General features: G+C 35.7%; 1 protein-coding gene across 1 annotated transcript; it reads left to right on the forward strand.

The window, feature by feature from the left end:
- The first annotated feature begins 14,403 nt into the window (after nt 1-14,403).
- LOC116176264 lies at nt 14,404-20,354 on the forward strand. The gene is made up of 2 exons (XM_031494749.1): nt 14,404-15,380; nt 19,548-20,354. The coding sequence occupies exons 1-2, from the start codon at nt 14,487-14,489 to the stop codon at nt 20,352-20,354; spliced, it is 1,701 nt and encodes a 566-aa protein (XP_031350609.1). The 5' UTR covers nt 14,404-14,486.
- Nucleotides 20,355-24,561: the final 4,207 nt, after the last annotated feature.

Consider the following 24,561-nt stretch of genomic DNA (forward strand, 5'->3'; position numbering starts at 1 on the left):
CTTTCGATGATCAATACTTAAAGGTATATTCGAAGGGGTAGGCAAAGTCGTTACGAAAATAAGTGCAAATGTGAAGATTTTTCAGCTTGGTAGTAACTGTCACAAAAAAAATGTGCAAATTCTTTACAGAAACAGCTTCCTAGTTCAAACCAAAAATCGCTCTTTTGAAAGAATGTCTTAAAAAAATTGTAAGTGTAGGGGTAACAACGTTTCCCACGAAAGTTTATTATTCTACGATGTAGAACAAGAATATTCAAGTCATTTTTTGATATTCCCACTATTTTCCACAATGATTGACTGTTTCAAAATAAATGGGACACTCTGTATATAAATGAAAGGACATTCAAATATAGGATTGAGAAACAGGTAGTCGCAAAGTCGCACTTTTCTTCGTTTGTAAGGGTTTTCATCTTGTAGTGGTTGTAGTACTATTAACAGCTTGGCCGCCAGTACGGATCCACAGACCTACAACCGTGATAGGATTTTCTTCAACCAATCTTCTTGTATTTTGCACCAGTTAGCATCATCTCGCTCTAGCTTTTTCCTGAACCTAGCTAGTAACCTAGCTCGAGCTAGTTGAACCATTGAAAAGTGTTTCGATAAAGCCGTCCTTGAGATTATTCCTAAATCACTACTCCAAGCAAGATAACCACCTCTAAATGAGGTGGCAAAGTTTCTAACAGTTCAAACAAATAATCTGATTTATAGTATTGTTACCATAATAAAAAGTAACGGGATTAAGAGGAATGAGTCAATAATTTTCTGGGAACCTGTAGACACTGTTACTTTTATGTAGGTACGTCATTAAAATGTAGCTGTTTATGAAATAACAAAGAAATTTATAGCGCAGACAGTAGTATTTGTCGAAGGATGAAAGTGTTTAGATTATTCCCTTTAACAGGAGATCCAAAAAAAATCACATTAGAAAGGATTTAACAACAATAAAATAATCTTTACGTTAGCAGAACTTACCCCCAAGGCGCGATATAAATAAACGAAATAATTCTAAGGTAGATTCGTGATAAGTTTACTCAACACATGCTGTCACATCTTTTAATACTGCAGATATACTAATTTATTTATTTGCTCTTTTCAGGTGAGGACTAGCTGGGAATGTTTCCTTTCAAGGTATCGTATCTTTTTCCATTTACTAACATCAAACGTCGCTATTCAATAGTGCAAATTATTCAAACTGCTTTCTGACTTCAGAGGTGGGCAAGAAGGCAAAAAGGAAATTAGTTCGCGATTTAATTCGATTTCTTGGATTAATCCCGGCATTAATTTCCCTTTGATCACAACGTCAAAGGGTTTTTGAAAGTAATTGTAACTGAAATTTATAAGTGAACTTACATCATTTCAAAGATCTCATTTCCTTCCAACGAAATACATTTTTTCTCCTAAATCACATTAATTTTATTTTTTACTTAAACGGGGAGGAAGAAATAGGGCATTCACCCTCCTATAATAATTTCTCGATTGGTTTGGAAGTTGAAAAGTAATATTTTATGCAAACTGATATTCAAAGAAAGCCGGCGTCCTACTAAACTTTCCCGTAAACATTGTATTCCTAACCGCGTTTTAAAACAAGATTAAAGGATTTGAACCAAAATCAACTTAAAAATTTGTTTTAATAAAACCTTCCCTGTTATACGTGATTAATCTTCATATTAACCCTGCACAATACACATTTTGCGTCAATCTCGCGTCACGGTCCATTTTACCTAAAACAATGCATAGGATGTGATTAAAAGTCATAAATTTCAATTTAACTTTCCTGATAGTTACGTACTCACTGACTCGACAATATACCCTGTTTACACGGTCGACAACAAAAGGTTCGAAATTCTGCGGTCCTATCAGCTACACCTCTTTAAATTAGTGCCTAAACGTATTTGCAGTTACGAAGCCGTGAAATTACACGTCATGCAAATTTTCAACGAACTACATCATTTTGCATAATATAATAGTGTAGTCGGTCAGTTTCTAATGAAATTTAATGGAAAACTACTCGTAAACGCCCAACGCGCAACTTGCGGAGTAAGTGCGCCCTTTGTTTCAATTTACATTTTTCTTGTATCGTATTCCATTGTGAAATAACGATAGAGGGAATTAGGATTAATGAAGGAAGAGAGAAATAAAAAAGGCAACTGTGACCAGGTCCAAGAAATTAGCCACCGATATGAAGCACAATTGACGTCACCATGCAAAGTCCTTAGTGCTTCGTTAGTGCTCCATTGTGCTTCACACCAGAAATTGGCCACACCTACGGTTCAGAAGATATAAAGCTACAAAGTTAGAGGCCGGAAGTTCATGAATGAAGCACAAATGTCGTGATCTGGCAGAATCCTTAGTCCTTCACTAGTATTTATTTGTGCTACATCCCTTATTCTTATTGCTCGTATAGCCACAAATAGAAATTAGAACAAAAAAAGGTTCTATATTTGATTTTGTGTGTGCAAAAAACCAAATAAATAAAAATACCTAAAATCTGTACTTACATAGGAATGATTTACTAAAAGGTAACGTTCCTACATTTATAATTTGTTTGTTTTAGTCTAAATGGAACAGTTTTGCTTTTTCTGTCATGTTCAACAGAAGGTTTTCTTATCAACCCCCCAAATATCATCTTTCATCATGCTTCCAGCTTACTGGCTTTGGTAACGTGCCCAAATTCCATTATGTCTTGATGAAACTGTTCCTTTTGTTCTTTACGTATAAGCTCCCATATTATCCTTAAATGGATTAAATGAGAATGTAACCTGTGGATCTTTCTGACATTCTATACTCGATGATGCAACACCAAATCCTGTCAGCTCGTCATAATTTTCAGCTTTATGGTTTCCCAGGAAACACTGAACGAGAAACCATGGACTATTGCCTTAAAACTGTTCCAGGATTTTTTTCCCTCTTTGCTAAATAACCGCGGGAAAATATCACCCTCCACTTTACTTTTTATTTGAGGGAAAACAAAGATACCAGCCCTGGCTGTAACTTTTGATCTAGTAGCCCAATCTTGGAACTGTTTGAAATTATGGAATCTATAGGCCATCTTCTATAAGAAAATGTTTTTTTCCGGTCGATATGGGACAATTTTTTTTGGGGCCTCAAAGAAAGGCAGGGTGCAGTCGATTTTTGGTAAAAAAAGGAAGGAAATTTTCTTATAGAATGTGGCCTGTAGAATCCATAATTTCAAACAGTTCCAAGATTGGGCTACTAGTTCAAAAGTTACAGCCCTTTGAATTTTCTTTCGAAATTTGTTTCTAGTCCATAACTTTTGATTGAGAAGTCTGATCGAAAAAGTACGAATTGTTTTGGATTCTACGCACCAAAATTAATAAGAAAAAGTGTTTTCCCGAGAAATTGTGGTGCAGTCGATTTTTGGTAAAAAAAGGAAGGTTATACACTGCCTTTTTTTGAGGCATTTTTTTTGTGAAATTTGTAATGACCGCTTTTACCCACTTAGCCCACGTTAAAATAATACTATTTGTGGTCTTCCACTCGAATAATTGACGCTGAAATTCCTATAACTCCTTGAAACGTCACACGCTATAAAATTTATTTACGCCGAACGCACATGGTAATTTTAACCGGTCTATACTATACTATATTTTTTTAATTACTAAAATAGAGGATTCCAAATTTTAAAGAAGGTTTCGAGTGATTTGGCTGACAAGACTCCAAGAAGGCTCTTTTATTTTGATATCTTTGGTAACGAAAAATGTCCAAATGTTGTATAAAAGACAGTTGGTAACACAATCTAAAATAGATGAAACAAACAAAACCCCCAAAGCAACCCTGTTCTATTTATATAAATTAAAAGCGAACGAACCAATTACTTTGAGTCTTCTTTAAACTACTCGAAATTATCTTAAAGTTTTTTAGACCTTCTCAGATGTCTTTTTAGGATATGAGCATTAAGATCTCTTCAAACTTTCCTGAAATTCTTTTGGGACTCAACATAGGGCCTTCTTGGAATCTAGTTAGATTTTTCTCAGAATTTGGTTCCAATAAATCAAGAAACCGAACTAGAGCCATGGCTGTGGTTTTTAGAAATAGGTACGAGTTCCAGTTTTACGCAAATCTTCCGAAGATACGACACCAAACACAACCAAAAAAGTTTGTTCTCCGAGTTTTTTGAGTCTAATATAAAAATGTCTCAGGTTTTTAAGAAAAGTCGCGTTTTTGAAGTCTCTTAAGACTGCTATTTTTATGTTGAAGGTGTTTACGATTAAAATAACCCCCTCCTCCCGCCCCCGCCGCAATTCGCGAACTACTTATTTAAAACGTCAATAACTAGCACTTAACGACCAATTTATGTTATATTTCAAATGGTTTGACTTTAATAGTGCCCACTAAACAGTGATTTAAAGCTCTTTTTCCGGTATGTACGCGATATGCTCATAGAGAGCTTGAATATCCCGCGACATTCGAGACTATTGCAATAAATCCCCTCATTTCTACAGTACATCTAATTCCCGCATTGAGCCGTATATTAACGCGGAAAATACTTCAACTCATGCATGTCCAAGTGTAATATCCTATGTAATTAAATCTCTGAAGCGTGTCGCGTAAAGTATTTCAACAGCGCGGAAAATTGTTGGGATTGTGTCGCTTTAAGCAACATTTATACGATCCCAATGACCTACGATATTTGCTTATGCGTTAAGCTGCTTCCTCTGCCAACAAAACTTTATGGAGACTTTATGCCTTGGCAGTTATCAGATTAATTAGGTGTATACATGTCTGCGAGTTATGCAAGAATAATTACCCTTGCCGATTTTATGAATGGTGTTTGCGTTGCTAATTAAACGTTCTGTCTAATATTTACGATGTAACATGGTTAGTTTGTCTTCCTACGTACATTGGCCCGATTTCCAATTTCTTCAGCAACCTCCTACCTTTCCCTACCCCAAAACTTCATATTATTAATTATTAGAAATCATCGGAATTTTTTTTCATCCCCAACCGGGCTGTTACCAAATGTTTCAGTTTTCTGTACACACATTCATTTTTGAAATCCCTAAATTTTGGCGCCCGAGGCGGATATTTTTTTGACGCAATATATTTCGAATGGCGCGAAAGTTTGTGATATGTCAAAGTAAGCGTTCAAGCCAATTTCCAACACCATTCAAACATGAACAAGAGCTCGAAAGGACATGCTGTAGTACCAAAACCGAAACTAAACAGGCTTGCAAGCACTTGAATTCAAGGTGAAGTGTTTTTAAAGCGACGTTGTAATTTCGTTAAGCTATTATTTCAATGTTAGATACTTGAAACTTGATCGTTAATTGAATTTTCAATTTAGTGTGCTAATGTGATTACCGTAATATATGTAAGCGGTTGTAAGCATCCACTTTAGTTTGGATGGCACTACAGGGTTGACAAATGTTAGTTTTTGAGGATAGCTTGGGAAAAGCGAAGTGAAATTAAAATGTTATGCGTTACTTTAGTGGTGGACGTCGTTATATGCCAACGAAGTAATTGAGATATTTGAATTGCGCGGAGGGTGACCAGTAAAATACGTGTAGCTTTTTTGAGCATACAGCTAGCTCTACAAAGAAAGCAAAAGACAATGTCAGGATGACAAATGTACCCTGATTCAGTCAGCACTAAATCCTGCTTGTGGACAAAGAACAATTGATTTCGACGACAGTTCCTTATAAAGTATTCACGCGTCTTGAATCCTACCTCTACGTCATGCAAGCATAAAACTACCCTTATAAATGTCAACCAAAATTTATTTGATAGTAGATGGCTTTACATTTTTAAAAATAATTGTGTAAAACTCTATGACAGTCATACAGTAAGTCTAGGACGACGAAGGAGACCGGCCAGAAACCGTTCGCATCGCAATCCTTCTTCGTCAGGCAATTTTGAAATACATTGAATAATAGTTTTTATTACATAAGACGATAAAGGGATGTTTTAGCTAGTTGGTTTCCCGTCGTGTATAATACAAAACCTAATTTTATAGCAGGAGCTTTATAAATCATTATAAAGCTTCTGAAAATTTTGAACTTATTTAGACGTTGAAAGTAGCAAGCTTGAGCTCTCCCGCTGAATGGAAACTGTATGGTTTTCAGTTCTGAACTTCATTTTATTTCGTGCTCAGCCTCCCATTTTTAATAAAAGTAATAGATATCATTAGAATGAACAATCATTTCTTCGCTTTATTTAACCTTCTGGTTAAAGAAATCCCTTTTAAAGAACTTCAATAAAAAATAAAAACGATTTTGCAGCATTTCGTTTTTTTCCGGATATCTCCGAAAGTAATCAGAATTTTTTCAGTTCCAAAACTGCATTTTGTTAAGCACCAAAATACGCAACTTTGCCTAAATTAAACTACCGACCTATCTCAGTTTTCGAGATCCCCATGGTGGCCCTCGAATTTGAACCAGCCTGTATCGATCTGCAATGTCAATATTTAAATTTAAATTAATCTTTAGTAAAAAAGGGATCAACACGTAGTCAGAAGAAGTATTAATATCAAAATGAAATGAATTTTAAACAAGGGCAGTAATTACAATTTGGTTGTATTATAATCCAACGTTATATCACGGAGTCGTTGGAAATAAAAAAAATCCTTTAAACTTCACGTTACAATTTTGTGAGCCCAAAAGGGCGCGTTCTGCCAATCTGTAACAGATAACAACATAAACAAACATACAAGAGGGGTAGTGAATAGCGCGGCAATTAAAATATTGAGTCTGACAATCGGATACTAAACCGTAATTGATACTCACTGAAAATCATTAACCCAACTTACGTTAACTAACCAAAAGCAAAAATTTTCACTCAACCACGGATTGCTCGTACAACTTAACCAAGAATTGTACGGCCTCTAACGGCAAACACAGAAACTAGAAAATAATTTCAAGCGATATCTGTTGGACTCTTTTGTTCACAAAATCTTTTTCCCTAAACTGTACAATTAACGATAGATAAGGCCTGTGCCACATTGTAGAAGTAAATAATTCAATTTGGACGTCCATCCATAGCGCATGAATTTTTAATATCTAATTATAACTGCCCTTTCTTTGTGCTTAAAGCCAAAGTAAACAAAAACGTTTCCGTTCTACCTTCCATTGGCCGAATAAACGCCGCTCACGTTTAAAATTTTCAATTTTCAATCTTGTTCTTAATGACAAGCGATTTTAGGGATATGATTTGAAGTTCTAAGTAAACGGCGGCGCGGCGGTCTGGTAATTAAAATTCAAATTTAGTTTCTAAAGTTCAAAATTAAGAGGGAAAGGAAATGTTGCACTTTAATTATTCTACATTACTTTGTGAATGATTCAACTTTTTATTTGCACGACGGAACTTACTTACTTATTCATGTGCATACTTAATAACGTAAAATTTCCAAATCACCCCCAGGTTTTCGCGTGGTAAATCCGTGATCGACGGTTTCACTATAGCAAGAAGGTAAATAAAAAAGGCAATGGAAATAAATCGCCGATACAGTAAAGAGGGATGGCAACGGAAATTATTCGGAAATAATGCCCAAGGAAAGGGATATTGTTTTCGTGAGTAAAAGCGATAATAAATAAGCCGACCTGCTTCATATCCTATAACAAATTACAATAAAAAAATTAGGCGTTCGCTAATTAATTTTCTCTGTTACTTTGTTATTAAAACTTCCACTTTTAACGAGGGTCGTTTTATAATTTTCACCTCCGGAAGGTATAAAAACACATTTAATTAAAAAATATAATCTAATTATTCAAATTTTCTTATGAGAACTCATTTGCATTATAAATTTTATCCAATTTGTTGGAAATGGAACACCGGTTTGCCCTTTAATTCAACTAGGTAAATTTATAAGCCTAATTGAATGAAGTTTTTAAATATCGTTTTTCATGTTATCTTCTAACGCTAACAAATTATGGTAATTTCGTTTAGCGCCGGCACTCCATACTCAACACTAATTTAACCTGCATCTCTATCTTCGTTGCGAACTAATTACTTAAGGGTAGCTTAAGAAAATTATGGGCCGCAGTGGGCGGGAGGCTTCGTTTCTAAATAATTTTGACGAAGTTCATATTTCATCATTGCATCACTGAGTAGTTGTGAAAAGACGCCCTAAAAAGAAAAATTGATCGCAATTCATCAAACTATACAATAGGGCTAAAGCTTGCATTGCGTCTGTGACATTTACTCGAAAAGATATGTTTCGCAAAGATATCATTTCTTATGTATTATTAGGTGTAATAAGTAAAATTCATCAAATAATTTCATTCACGTTTCTTTAGTAAGTACCTAAAAATAATAAATGCGTAATAACAACTCCCGCAGTACTCAATATGTCAGGTAAGAGTAATGGCGTATCGAAAAAAATGTGCACGTAACTACTGTGAATACCAAATCTTCTATGCGCTGAAAACATACAATTGTACGCAAGACCAAATTAAAGAAGGGATAGAATAAAGTAAGGATAATGAAACTTATAACACTCGGATGGCCTCTAGCGGCGAAAATAAAGAACTAAGGTTACAACAAATCTACCATAGAAAGCGTGAATAATGTGGGTTTTACAACCACGGTCCCAAACACGTAAAACTGGACTTGTGATTCATTCGCGTCGATTTTACTGCTCGAAATAGCAATATTATATAGTAGATAGTTTCCGACCAATACTTATTTTCAAAGCAATCATCAAAGACATCTAGATATTTTGATCAATAAGTAATTTTTTCGTTCAGCGATTCCATTTTGTTGTAGAGTGGGGGCGGTGTACAATCCTGCTTTCATTCTCTCGACTTGTTATTCCGTATCCTGCACCTAGAGCCCTCCAGACACAATATTAAAATTATATTTAGAAATGTAATTCATTTGTCCTCCGTAAATTATTCCTATTGTGTCCTAATGTAGTTACATTTCTGTTTCTAACTAGATGCCTAGTTATGTCTCCTGAAAACTCTTCGGTGTTGAACTACAAGTTGGTATTGAATTAGTCGTTAAAGTTACACTTCAGAAATTTATTGTTAAAATTGAAGCGAATACTCGAAACTTTGCGAATGAAATTTGAAACTGGAACGTATTTTATTTACGAAACCATTGCAAAGCTTTAGATCCTTCTGTTCAAACAATCTTCTCTTCGCCGTTTAATGTTAGGAATGTGTACAACTTCAAAGGTAAGCTCTTGAGTGTAAAGTGGTGCCTTGACTTTAACCGCGAAGGTAAAATTTTCCCTCTCGAACAGAAACTTTCTTCATAATGTAACTAACTTAATTATCTTGTACTTACATTCACATTCCTTTTAAACTTTGTTATTCGTTATCCCTCGTTGTTTGAGCTTTTTGATCACAACACTTGAGATGAGCATATTACAAAGCTCTACTTTAATGAATTTTTGGCGAAATTTCAATTTCACAAATACACAGATCATTCGATCCCGACTGTTACGGAGCCTGAAGATTGTTTTAGGTTTTAGCTAATCGTTTGATTAATTACTTGTACAGATAAAAATTAAGGTAGGAATAACGGAACACTGAAAAAAGTCTCTTTTAATCTACCTTTAATCAATGTAAATTGATTCGCTTCAGCTGAAATTAATTGAATATAGGGGAGGGAAATTTTGCTCCCGCTAAGGTATAAATTTTTACCTTTAAAATGCTTTTTTCGTGATTTTTTCGCTGTTGGAAATGGAGTACGTTTTCTCTTAACGCAAATAACTTCATGTCATTTTTTAAATAATTATAAGATAGGAATTATAAACTTGTGTCAGAAGCAGTCTGTCAACGTTCAAAGTACGGGAAAATGTGGATATAATCAATGGGACCCCCCCTCGCGAAACATTAATTGATGCATTATAGGTTGATACAGGATAAAGGATAAAAGAAAGCGAAGGCACTGTGCTCAGCAGGAAAATTCATGGGATTTTGAGGGGATTTTATTGATTATGTACATGAAAAAGGACACTATAATTAACGAAGATGTTTAGAAAAAGACTATTAAAACCTTATATCTCCGTTCAGAATTTCTCTGATACGCGACAATTGCAGGGTGCACAAGGCTCAATAAGTTCGATGACTGTGGCTTCCCTTCGACGACTATCTTGCAACAGAGTCGTATAAAGAAGGATTCCCTTTTTAGAAATAAAATTTCAACTTTCTAAGTGAACTCAAAAATACTTTAGCAAAATAATTAACTGACCAACGGCTAGCTCTGGTAACATAATTTGTTTTAGCTGCAGAAGGTCTTAAGTTGTTTTATACTGTGTTCCTTAATTAGATTCGAATGCACTATCCTTTATTAAATAATTAACGCCTTTTTCAGTATGACGTTCAATAATTAAGACAACCATTTTTCTACGGGAATTATGCTTAATTGCTTTTTTATATTGCGAACTGGTGATCTCAGAGCTGTGTAATTTTCTTATCAGCTATTTTTAGAACTAGAACAAAACAACAAAACTGAGATAGAATCATTCTGTTATCTACCACTCACCGGAGAGTAAGGCTTCCGAAGCCTGTTGAGAAAACAATGCGCCATAGAAATTTAAAAAAATCGCTGAGATTAATAATTGTCGTTATACGTTGGAGTAAGCAATTTAACGCTATGTTTGAACGAAATTCTGCATTCATACAAATTTACTCGATATTGCGGTAAGAGAAAATTCACAGCTCTAAGGTACATGAATCGATTTTCCGGCGCTCATTACTGGAAACTCTACGAAACTCATTTTACAAACTCAAAGTTTGGCGAATTGAATTAATGAAGCTTTAGGTGAAATAACGTTTGGCAGTTTTTGATGGATTATGATCAAGTAGGGCGTTACTTGTTAAGTACGTTCGAGTAGGTCTTTTGTTCTACTTACAATAAGTAGATTTCGTGCAACAGGAGACATCCTTGCATTAAACGGTACTAAAGGCACTCCTTGAAAGTTGGAGAAAAATACATCTGTGTAATTTCGGTTACTGTGTACATCTAATGGACAATCTTTCCACTCTCCAATCCGCGTGGGCGCGTTCTTAACGTAAGTGCCCAGGGAACCGAATACAAGGCTTAGTTTTAATCTGTTAACAATTTTTAATTGTAACTTCTACTCAAGGAAAGATTTCCAATTAAATTCGTGACGAGCGGTGCACATGTTTAGTTACAAAAAAATTTAACATTTTTTCAACTTTCCACATCACTCGCCTCCTGCAATTTGTTAGGCAATTTTTTCGCTTAACAATATCGCGGAACGTTGCCAGTTCGTTGAGCTTCGATAATATGAAAAAGAAATACACAAACACAAAAATGTTATTTATGTGTAAAATAAATCAAATTCTTTGAGGCTTGCATTGAAGTGTAACAAAGATCAAGATTTTTGGAAAGTGCGTTTTTCGTCCCTTCGCGATTTAATGCAAAGATACAAAGCTAGGGGTTGGAATTAGTTGCAAGCAAAATTATTGAAACTTATGGCGTAATCCACTGGAATTCAAATTCGTATTGTCCGTGGATGGAAACGCACTTTTCTCAAAGCTGTTTTTTTTTGCCAGGGCGTCGCCATCTTAATATTAACTGGCTGTCAGATAACGCCTAATGCGGTATACAAAAAAAATTAATAGTTCACACAGAAATTAAAAACGTTTTTTGCTCTTTACCTATATTGCTAGAGGAGGTTTGTAATTACATTCTTATATCTAAGTGGAACAATTTCTGTAAAAAGTGAACGTAGATAAGATTGTATTAGCAGCTCTATAATGGGGTTGATTTTATTTAATTTCTGGAAACCCTAAACGCTTATCAAAAATTTACGAGCACTTTAAAGTTTTTCGGGGAAACCGAGAGCCTTCTAGGTTTTTCTGAAGGAGTGGTACCACATAGTTCCAAAATGCAGCAGTTTACAGCACCTTTCCGTAGGTTTTTGAAATCCAGTCAAAGTTTTCCCTAGATTTTTAAGACTCCTTGTAGATCCTGGGAAATTTTAGAATGAGCTTCGAGAAACCCTAAACGCTTATCAAAATTTCACGAGCGCCTTTCAGGTTTTTTCGGGGAAACCGAGAGCCTTCTAGATTTTTCTGGAGTGGTACCACATAGTTCCAAAATGCAGAAGTTTACAGCACCTTTCCATAGGGTTTAAAACCCAGTCAAAGTTTTCCCTAGATTTTTAAGACTCCTTGTAGATTCTGGGAAATTTCAGAATGAGTTTCGTGAAACCCTAAACGCTTATCAAAATTTCACGAGAGGCGGCCTTTAAGGTTTTTAGGGAAAAACCGAAGAGCTTTCTATGTTTTCTGAAGGACTGGTACCACATTAGTTTCCAACAATGCAGCAGTTTACAGCACCTTTCCATAGGTTTTTGAAATCCCATTCCAAGTTTTTCCCTAGATCTTTAAGACTCCTTGGTAGATTCTGGAAAATTTCAGAATGAGTTTCGTGAAACCCTAAACGCTTATCAAAATTTCACGAGAGCCTTTAAGGTTTTTAGGGAAAACCGAGAGCTTTCTATGTTTTTCTGAAGGACTGGTACCACATAGTTCCAAAATGCAGCAGTTTACAGCACCTTTCCATAGGTTTTTGAAATCCAGTCAAAGTTTTCCCTAGATCTTTAGGACTCCTGTAGATTCTGGGAAATTTCAAAATGAGTTTCGAGAAATCCTAAACGCTTATCAAAATTTCACGAGAGCCTTTAAGGTTTTTCGGGAAAACCGAGAGCCCTCTAGGTTTTTCTGAAGGACTGGTACCACATAGTTCCAAACTGCAGCAGTTTACAGCACCTTTCCAAAGGTTTTTGAAACCCATTCAAAGTTTTCCCTAGATTTTTAAGACTCCTTGTAGATTCTGGGAAATTTCAAAATGAGTTTCGGGAAACCCTAAACGCTTATCAAAATTTCACGAGAGCCTTTAAGGTTTTTCGGGAAAACCGAGAGCCCTCTAGGTTTTTCTGAAGGACTGGTACCACATAGTTCCAAAATGCAGCAGTTTACAGCACCTTTCCATAGGATTTTGAAATCCAGTTCAAGTTTTCTCTGGATCTTTAAGACTCCATGTAGATTCTGAGAAATTTCAAAATGAATTTCTGGAAAACCTAAACGCTTATCAAATTTTTACGAGAGCCTTCTAGGTTTTTCTGAAGGAGCGGTACCACATAGTTCCGAAATGCAGCAGTTTCCAGCATCTTTCCATAGGTTTTTGAAACCCAGTCAAAGTTTTCCCTAGATCTTTATTACTCCTTGTAGATTCCGGGAAATTTCGAGATGAATTTCTGAAAAACCTAAACGCTTATCAAAATTTTACGAGCGCCTTTAAGGTTATTCGGAGAAACCGAGAGCCTTCTAGGTTTTTCTGAAGGAGTGGTACCAGATAACGGTCTAGGTTTTTGTTTTCTGGTTGTTACTTTTTAAAAATAGGAAGGGGGTACTGTAATAGTAGCTCTATAATGGGGTTGGTTTTTTAAATTGTTTTTCGGCGTAATTGAAATTTATAACCTCTTCAACGAATCATGGGGCACAAATAAGACTATTTTTTAAGGGAGTGCGTGATTGAGTTGCGATATGATCGCAATGAAATTCATCGAAAACATGAAATAAAAAGCAAGGCTGCAGATTTAAATGAGTACTATGACTCTTTGTACATCTTGAAATGGGCTGGGAGTGCCATTTTTGTGCGTGTGCTTTTTGTAAAGATAAATAGAAGTAATCGGCAGAAATTGGGGCAGTCGTGATACATTAAAGCCATTTGAACTTTGCTGTAATGTTTTTCAGAAGTTCAAAGCTTCATCGTAAAAAGGAATATTTACCTTTTATTGTTTTGCGGGTAACAAACTTGTTGTTCCCTTCGAACGGCACAAATTGGAAAAAAGATTTTTAGATCTATTTCACTTTCTAATTGATGGTTAATTATCTGTTGTTGGTACACATTCACGATGACGTTCTTCGTAACAAGGAAGTAAGAAGTTTCTATAAAAGCGTGTTCCTGAAAACTTTTAACAAACCCCTTGTCGGTACCGAAAAAACAAAAACCGACAGAAACTTTCCTCACGGCTTTAAAAAACAGCAGAGAAAGTTAGGTTGTACAACACCATACCATTAAAGAGAAAGGTTGGAATTGATTTCTGCAATCTATTATGTTGGCAAGTACGTGGTCTTTTATTTAAAGTACGAAAGTCTTGTTTAAGTAAAAGCTTTTTTGCAATCAATAATTCTTGTAAATAGAATTTATCCTGCAACACACGAAATCTACTCCCAAGCTTTCCAAACGACTTGACTAACACTAAATGAAATTAAATTAACTTGCCTTGACAACTGATTCCCGTAAGTTTATTATCAAAATTACCTCGTAATTTCTCGAAAGGAGGATAATTTCCGTAACGGCATTGTAGTAAATGATGATCAATTCTGTTTTCCTTTGGTAGGTGTATTTTGATTATAATGCGTTTATTTCTTTTCAGGCAATGGAGCTTAGAAGAAGAACGGCCATAATTCAAGAGTCGCAAGGACATTAAGTAAAGATATAAACGGGGTCGAATTTTCCCGTTATAACAAGCCGTATTTGCCATGGCGCCAGTTCTGCTTTTTCTGGCGACGCACATAGCTCTAGCCCTAAACTCAAATCGATACAGTGCGACCGAAAGTTCTATCAAGCAAAAATATGCTAATTACTTTCGACAAGAAATTACTCAGGCTGTGAATACGAGTTATACTAATGAGGGAACAATTTCTAGTACCTTACACGCAACAAATTTCAATTTCACTACTCCCAATTTTAAAGGTAACGACAAAGTTACGACCGCTTGGCCCAACAATACGCGAAACTACAAAGCAACTTTCAATAGCACGCCAAACGCTGACATGTATATTAATTACAGTTTTAATAGGGAAAGTTCGTTACCGACCTCAAATGCGCCTACAGAAAGCTCGAGGTCATTTAAAAACGGTGAGCGGTTAACTTCCAGCGAGACTAATGGACATAATTTAACTAAGCCCTTAAAAAGCAGAAGGTTCGCGAACGTTTCCTCCAGCAAGTCAGTCAACCAAAAAACCGTCGCAGTTAACGAAGTGATGATACTAACGGACCATTCTAATTTAATAAGGGTTGAGAATTCGGAAAACTTTGTAACTGACATAAATAATACCACAAGTGCTTCGTTTTCCTACGCGCCTGAGCCAGGAGAAAACTTGCAAACTAATTTCGTCCTGGGAGATGAAGCTGAATTATTAACTAACGCTGAGAGTCGCACGACGATGTCCCCTTTTACATATCTTAATATTAAGAATACCAAAGATAGCCAATCGGCTACGAAATCTAACGTAATTAAGAGAGGGAGTTTCGTAAGTCCATCTATTGTTCAAGACGTGGGGACAACGGAAACATCAGCTGCAACCGTTGCGAAGAGGCAATCAGGGAGTATCCGACCGACATCATTTGTTCGAGAGGACTTTTTTAACGAGGTAAGGGTGATACGTACAATTGAAGTGGTCGGTGTTAAAAAGGGAAAAAAATTATTTTTAAGATCCCAAGAGATTTAGACAATTTACATTGACGTTCTGTCATTCCTAGAAAAAGAATTAAATTTTGTTTTCCATAATTTTGACACCCTGCACTTCTTTCCACTAATCCAGTCACAATTAAAATCTTGCGGAGTAACGGTACTCATCTTGACACAACCTTTCAGGCACAACCGGGCGCCTCCGACTTTCCGAAGTTTAAACATGAAACTTAGAATTGAACTTCCTAATTTGAGTCAGGGGGATCGAAATCCTAAAAAATCGCCCCCAAAGGATTCACCACGGAAAATTCGCCCAGGAATCTTGTGTACAATGGTGTGCAGTCAACTACACCACCCCCTACACCAGCTGACCAACTAGCTGAAATAAATCAAAAATTGAAGCTTATAATTTTTATGCTTTCTCCTCGTAAATCCCCGGCATTCGCTACAACACAAAATCCTCATAGACTGGAAGTTCTTCCAATGAAGACAATTACACCTGAGAGCACAAATAAACAAAGAAAAAACACGAGACTCTATCTGGATCCTATATTGGATTCAAATGAACACCCAATTAATTGTGTGACGATGACAAAAAAATTTATTTCGTAACGAAATAGCAATAAATGATCAAGAAAAACATAAAATGAAGAGGGGCACTAGCCGATTACATTCACCCCACACCCAACGCCGATATTTCGCTAATTCATCTTCAATGAGCCACTTTACATCTACTGAGGATTTTTTGGAGCCCCGATCAGATTTTCCTCTTTTCAATATAACATTTGATCCATTTTTAATAGTTAAAATCCCCAATCTGGATCTACCCGAGACTTTAATGCCCCTCGTTGCCAAATTTTCAAATCTAGGTATCAAATTTTGACCTGAATCTTAAGTAAAAAATGCGACCCTCCTTTAATGAGTTATTAAAAAAAACCTTACTCTGGGTGTACTCCCTCCTTCCAGTTGCCAAATTTGTTAAAATATCAATTCTTGGAGGATTTTGTAAGCCCCCCTCCCCTTATCTCTATTTTAAACCGACCAGATAAATTCTTACAATTTATTTAAACAAACTTATAGGAATTATAACATTTAAACAACAAATAAGAATAAAGCTGAACACTAAAGCTACAAATTCAGATGAAATAAATCAATTCCGTGATTCTTTCTAATAAAATCCTGCAGATTTAAATTAAGTCAGAACATTCACACATACAGGGTGCCCCTTTCCCATCTTCGGCATTATTCAAACCTAAACTATGTCCATTTGACGTTCCGTGTACGAATTTTCCGGGAGCCAATATTTCGGGCGAATTTTTCTGCGCCAAATCCTTCAGAAGCGTATCTTCTTGGGGGCGCATACTTCGGGGGCGAATTTACCGCACACAACTCTAATAAACGAAATGTCGCGTTTAAAATTGCAAAGATCTTAAAGGGTTCTAAAAACCAGAGATTCGTGATGCCAAGAAAATTATGAGTGCACTTCCGCGGCACTTTGATCTTTGATGATGGAACTGGCTCCATTCCACAAGCATCGCTGCAAAACCCAGCGGTTCTCAAAAAAAGACACGATAGTGGGTAGTGGGAGTAGGGCTAAAATAAATTGTAAAGCTCTCCTTTAACATCATAAAGTCGTTCAAGGATCACCTGAATATGGTCACTCCCCTTTTCCCTCGACACCCTGCTACACAGTAATTTATTATAAACTTGAACTGGAAAGGATTCCGCTAGGTAGTCTGCGTTCTCCCCATTTCCTGTTAAAAAATGTGGTAGACGGTAGTGTACCCCTCCGTGCTTTCTCTGGTGCCATTTCTGGACGTCAGGAATCCATCTACTTGTCCAGGACTTCCTACGACACCACTCTTCTTGCCAGCGGCTTACTTTTGCCCAGGAATTCAGAAGGTAGTATCTGTCTACTTTGCAATACACATTCTCCTGTAGTCACAGCCACATTAATGGTTTTTGCTATAAATATCCGTTTATTAAATGCATCTTCCTAATTTTTCAAAAGGATCCCACCACTTCTTTCATCCCCAAAATCTTTTTGCTTGATTTGCTCCACACACTGCTTAAATACTGCTCTTTAAAATTCCTGACAAATGATTCAAAATCCTATCCTTAAAATATACCCTGAAATTTGCAACTCATAAATTTTAATTTTCTTCCAAACTTCTAAATTTCCTCCCGTACAAAACTTCTAATCTACTTCAGCCTCGCTCATCAGACGCCTTGAGCTTGCATGCTACAAATCCACACCATGTATGTGTCCTTACGCAGTTCGCGAATTTATTTCATCGTAAAGCTTATCTGTACCTGAAAATTGTACTCCTATAAAGGCATAATAATAGGTAGTTCGTTAGTAGTTAGCTTGTAGCAGTGTAGTCAGAGCTGGGCAGTATTCGATTTTGTAAATACTTTTTAGTATTCAAATCCTTTAAAGTATTCAAATACTTTGTAATTATATACTTTTATGGAAGCAGTATTTGTATTTGTAACTCAAATACTTTCACAAATATTTAGTATTCGAATACTTCGCAAAGTATTTGGATACTTCGTAAAGTATTCGAATACTTCGCAAGGTATTTGAATACTTTGAGAAGTATTCGAATACTTCGCATAGTAGGTATTTGAGTACTTAACCTTCCTTTTTTACCAAAAATCGACTGCACCAAAATTTCTCGGGAAAACACTTTTTCTTATTAATTTTGGTGCGTAGAATCGAAAACAATTCGTACTTTTTCAATCAGACTTCTCAATCAATTAATTTTATGTAGAAACCAATATCGAAAAAAAATTCAAAGGGCTGTAACTTCTAGTAGCCCAATCTTCAAACTGTTTTAAATTATGGATTCTACGGGCCAAATTCTATAAGAAAATGTTTTTTCCCGGTCGATCTCAGAAATTTTTTTTTCCGGCCTCAAAAAAAGGCAGTACTTTTAAGTTATTCAAAAATTTGAGAACAATTTAGAAATGTTAGAAATGTCACAAAATCAAATATAAAAATCCGATACAACTGAATACCGAACGATCCTGGAGTGAAACTTTTTGACTCGATAGTCCACGTAACTTAAAAACAATAGGGACCTTTCTTATATCCTTAAGACCATGTGTACCAATTTTCAAAGCGATCGCACGTTTCTAAACAAACTATCATGCACACGGACAAACGGATGGTCAAAAATGGATCTGTTTCATAATCGCTAGGATTAATTTCAGAAAGGCGTACGTATCATGTGCACGACGTACGATCGCTTTGAAAACTGGTACACGTATTCTTAAGGATATAACTGGTATAAGAAAGGTCCTGGTAGGTACCTCCTATATAATAATAATATTACGCTTTTACTCCCCTTAAATTTGTATATAACAATAGAAATATAAAAAAAACTAACCCCATACAAAGTATAACTTGATTTTTTAAGTAGTATTAAAACTTTTATCTATACTGCATTCATTATAAGAAGGTAGTAGATGGCGCTGTGTTTGAAGATAAACACACACGGGAAAAATATAAAACGGCACCAAATTATTGTAAAGCAGAAATATCCAGCACTGCAAGCAGAAATAAATCTTTGACATTAACAGTTAATGACACTTCCAACAGTTTAGATGGCAACAGAAACTACCAGCTTGCAAAATTCGCCACTCGTTTTATGTTTCAGCGTAATACTGACTTGTGTTTTAACCAATCATATTGAAGGTCAAAGCTTCCCTATGCTTTCTACCGCTACCTTCTTAAAATGAATACAGTATAGTATACTATTTTAAATTTTTAATGTATTTGAGTGACAAGTATTTGAATACTTTTTACTGTATTCGAATACTTTTCAAAGTAAGGTAATGAAATACTTTTCAAGTATAGTATTCGAATACCTTTGATAGTATTAGAATACTTTTGAAAGTATTCCAATACATTCTAAAGTATTTGAATACTTATTTTTTAAAGTATTTGAATACTTTTCAATGTATCTGTATCTAGTATTCGCTTGTGCTGGACGTAAAAGTATTTAGTATTCAAATACCTTTGATTTGTGTAAAGTATTTACTATTTACCTAGTATTCAAATACTTTTTGAAAGTATTCTGCCCAGCTCTGAGTGTAGTGGTATTGAACCGAAATACTGTTTCAGGTGGGTACCACGTCACTTTCGGTCACAACTGAAAGCCAAACTCTCCCAATCGACGTCGTTGTGGGTAAAGATAGTGAGATCACTCCCGGTCCCAAAATATCGAAATCAACACAAGAAACAGCGGAAACGTCGACATTTCCGGCTATTTTAACAGAAACGAATCCGAAGTTAAACTTCGCATCGAGTATTTCAACATCCACATCTAGAGAAATTTACAACGGCAAAAGTGAACGGTTGGACGATGAAAATCCCGAGGATCCCGCGGGTTACGGTGACTACGGCGAACTTTCCACCGCGACCACATTAGAAGGTAACGATAAAGTGATTGTGACTACCGAATCTTTCGACGGCGAAACGGTCGATTTAAATAGTAATGATAATGCGATAAAAATGTCGTCGGAGTTTCCGTGGCCTGTAAAGAAGGAGGCGGTAGTGGAAGGTGATTTGGTGTTGGGTGGTTTAATGATGGTGCACGAACGTGAGGATACCGTTACTTGTGGGCCTATTATGCCTCAAGGAGGCATTCAGGCGCTCGAAGCGATGCTCTATACATTAGATCGTCTAAATGAAGCTCCGACCTCGCTTCTCCCTAATATTACCTTAGGGGCGCACATCTTAGATGACTGCGATAAAGACACTTACGGTCTCGAAATGGCTGTTGACTTCATTAAAGGTAAGCTTTCCTTAGTTAATTTCTTGCGTGACCAATTTAAAAGAGCCCATTACGGTTGCGACTACGGAAATAGGGCCTACACTCCTCTCTCATTAATCGGCCCAGACAATCAAAATCTGCTTATAGAAACCTAATTACTGTCTCTGTACACGCGAAAATAACCCTGAATATCGGAGGTATAGTGCATATTTACTAATTATTTTGCAATATAATATCAGATTAGCGAAGTTTATTAGAATAGCATAATTTTCAAGTCTATAGAGAGCTCATAAATCACCGAGCTTTATCTTAAAGGAAAATTATTCTAAGCAGGGTTTTATTACCAACAGCGGCGGCAATTTGGATAGTTTCTATCAATGTTTATTTCGAATGTGAAGAGGGAAATTACTACCCTTGTGTAGCCAAGCGAAAAGCTACATATTTCCATCGTTTTCGCTAAGAGTATTATAGGTACAAACGAAATAATAAGATTACAGGAACTATAACGTTATACATGCGCCAAACTTATGGCTTTAATTATAACAAATAGGTTTACTAATTTTCCAAAAAAGAAGATATTAAAGCTCTCTGGTGTGGCCCTTTTCATGAGACACTTTAAAAGTTTCTCTACGATTACATGAAAATTTGTAATCAAAAAATGTATAATCTTTCAACCGTGGCAAATGATTAATCAGGTGTTCTAATACAATTGAGCAACGACTGCGCAGATATTAACGAAATATTGTTATCTATACGATACCACTCACAACGGTCAATTTGTATTACCTAAAACATATTTAGTTAACTTCTAAATCTGTGGGCGTGGGTGCGTGTTTTTCTACTGTGTAATGGACTGGGGTGAAATCTTGTACTTGGAAGTAACCTGCTTCATCCCAAGAGATCCAGATTTGTAGAAGGTAAAAATATTGCAGTTTTCTTACTTTGCATATCCTGGTGGAGTATTAAATTCCAGACATTACACTACCGCCCAAAAGTATTCAGCCATCCAGTTATTGGCCGATAAAAAGGAAATTGGATGAAATTTAAAAGTTTATTCACTGTATGTATAAACCTAATTATCGCCTTACCGTTCATTCGTTGTTTGTAACCCTTTTTCTGAAGAAAATCTTGACCATTTAATGCAAACTACTTTCTTCAGTTTTACTCTCGATACCCAGCTGACCAGCTGAAATAATTTAAATTTTGGAGTTGTCTGAAATAGAACAACCGAATGCAATGTTTATTCGTCAATCTTACTTGATTCATCTGCCTTTATTAAACCTGTAGAGAAGTTCAAATGCAAAAAAAAAACCATTTCTGGTAAGTTTTAATCAATAACATTGTAGTTCACTATGCGGAGCAGTGGCGTAAAAGATTTTATCGTTTTAAATGGTCCCTTTGGGTCCAAATAACTTGTATTTGAAGAGTGCACACCAATTTTTTCCCGGCACAACTTTTGGCAGCCAAAAAACCTCAAAATGTTTTTCGCTTAATTTCGAAAACGGTTCATATTTTATGAATAACACTTCTTTAGTAAATTAAACAAAACAATTCTGCGTCGATCAAAAGATGAACAAACAAAATCGCTCCAATAGAAAATATTTCGATCAAAGAAATCCCTTAAGCTCCCCGCCAATTCCTGGAGATCCACGGAAATCCCTGAAATCGGATAAAATTCCTTATAAATCCTCAGAAATTCTTTCGAAATCTTCTTAAGTTCTTCCCCATACTTGCTTTTTACACTCCATTCCAATACTTTACTCATACCACCGCTTTCATATAGAAAAACCTACGCTTCGTCGAGCACCTTCTCACAGGTATTATAAATTAATAACAATATTTGCGATTGTTATATTTCAAATATTGCGTGGGAATATTGAGCAAGGCAATTAGAAGCTAGTTTATTTTTGAAAGAGCCAAAGAAAGCTAGGGAATATGCATGTAATTTTTTTAATTTTTTAATCGCTTTTTTACATCGTTCTAACATAGTAAAAAGTGTAAACACTGGTACAACAATTCAATTTAACTTGTAAAATAATATTCAAAACGTTGACTTTATTCGGTGTGTTTAAACGCCGCCACATTTTCAGCGGGCCTTGAATGATGTCACAAGCCACGACCAATATTTGTTTACTTTTACTGTTGATTTATTTAAACAGATTTTCAATTGTAATAGCTATTCAGACCATGGAAAAAGCTAAAAAAAACATTTCATAGGTATTGCCTTGTACATATTTTAAGTGCAAAAACACTATTAGAAATATTCCCGATAAAGTGTATTTTGCAGTTCCAAATGGACGACTCCCAGAGCGTTCTCATTTTCTCAATTTTTTTACAGTTAGTGAATCCTAAAACAACCTTTTTCAACAATTGTGCCGTTGATTTCCAAAATACAAGACATGTAAATCTATAATAGGGGATTGGAAAGCTCTCGGAAAGACCTACATTTAAAAAAATACGTCCAAATCCCAGTTCACGACTTCGGATTCTTAAAGGTGCCGTTTTCCTCGAAGCGGCTGGCATTAGCGGCCCAATATCGCCCAAACTGTAATTTGACTGCACTAAGTACTTATGAATATTGACACAACAAATGCGATCGCGTGGCATTTGACGTCACTTCCATTCGTCCAATAGTGAAGCGTTTCGCAAATTTGAATTTCATTCGCTTATTTTGCACTTTTGAATTAACATTTTTAGCAATTAAAAACCAAAACCAACAATAAATATTCGCTGGAGAAAGAATCAAGTAAATTTAAACCATATGCATATTCCCTATTGGAAAGTCAGATTTTGACTTTTTCAAGGTGAGGACGAAAATGAATTTAGAACACAATCACATGGGTTAAAAAATTGTAGTTCATATTTTATCAGGAACGACTTCATTCGGTACGGCAAAACAATTATTGAAAGGTAAAAGTGACCGCACGTGCAGATAAGCGCATCAGGTGATTTATCTCTACCTACTTACGTTACCGCCCCTCCATCTAAAATATAACTTATGATCAAATAATTCGATCGTGTTAACGCGAAGTGCAGTGCATATTGTGCGGAATGGTCTCCAAAAATTGCAAAAGGTTCGATGGAGAGTGCCCAGTATCGAAAGCAAGAAAGCTAAGGGTGAATTTTGACAAGCGCAGATTAGGTACCGCGTATATTGCTGTAAGTAATTTGGACTTTTTCATTTAAACAATACAATGCAAAATGATTTAGTGTGACTAATTTTGTGTATGGAAATTTACCTCCACGCATGTAACTGCCGCTAGTTTCAATCAATTATTTTCCAAATCAAAAATTTATACACGACAATTACAATCATCTTATCTATCCAAGTCTAAAATTGGAAACACATATGTAGTCTATTGCGTCGGCGGCGTCGGCATTTTAAACAGGTGTTTAGAAGTCCGTTGATAATTTCGTTCTTAACAAAAACCGCACTTGCCTTTTTATTAGATTTAATAATAATTGTCACAGAGTTTACTCAGTTTGAATTAATTTGATACGAGTGAACCAAATACCTTCGCAAAATGAAATGTGTTGAAATCGAGCAACTCAAGATTATTTTGTTACCTCGTGCCTAAAAACTGTACGAAAAGGGTGACTAGCAATTTCATTCTTTCTCTCTGTATTCATGTTATATCCGGGTCCTTATTATAGGCATTTAATTGGTCCAAAAATTCATTCAATATATCTTCGTATTCACAAACTTCTTTTAGAATTGAATAATCGAATAGTGGATTTCCATTTTTCGCATATTCAGACCAGATAATTTTGTCTTGAATTTACCTTGAATTATTACCTCTTGCGTGAGTGTTTATTATTGGTATTTGTCTCCATGACAAATGGCTGAAAAAAGTTTGATTGGCTGACCTCTGTCAATATGAAATATTAAATGTGTATTAATTAAATGTATTTATTTTTAATTCATATGAGTTATGTAAAGCAGTCAATTATGTCCTGGGGCGTAATGAAAGGGCATAATGGACTGTGAACTCATTATGCTCTCTGGCGCCCTGTCAAATATATTAAAAAAGATACTACTTGATTCGTATGAAGCACTTTATGTTGTGCGAACAATAATCATTACATTTGTATCACCCAAGAGGACACCACACTGACTGTTCTACCACTTAACCCCATTCTATCGGTCTTTTAATACCTACTCTACCACAAATGGCAGAATTGTGTATTTGGTAACATATATTACTAATAGTTTTACAATTAAAGTGTAGCGATGATATTTCCATGTGAACTTATGATCAACTTTGTAACCCAAAAATCCGATACAACTGAAAACCTATCGAACGATCCTCCAGATCTTCCTAATAATCCTTAATTAAAACGTTGCATTTCTTTTTAGCGCAT

The sequence above is a fragment of the Photinus pyralis genome, unplaced genomic scaffold (genome assembly GCF_008802855.1).
Source record: "Photinus pyralis isolate 1611_PpyrPB1 unplaced genomic scaffold, Ppyr1.3 Ppyr1.4_LG7, whole genome shotgun sequence".
Taxonomy (NCBI): Eukaryota; Metazoa; Arthropoda; class Insecta; order Coleoptera; family Lampyridae; genus Photinus; species Photinus pyralis.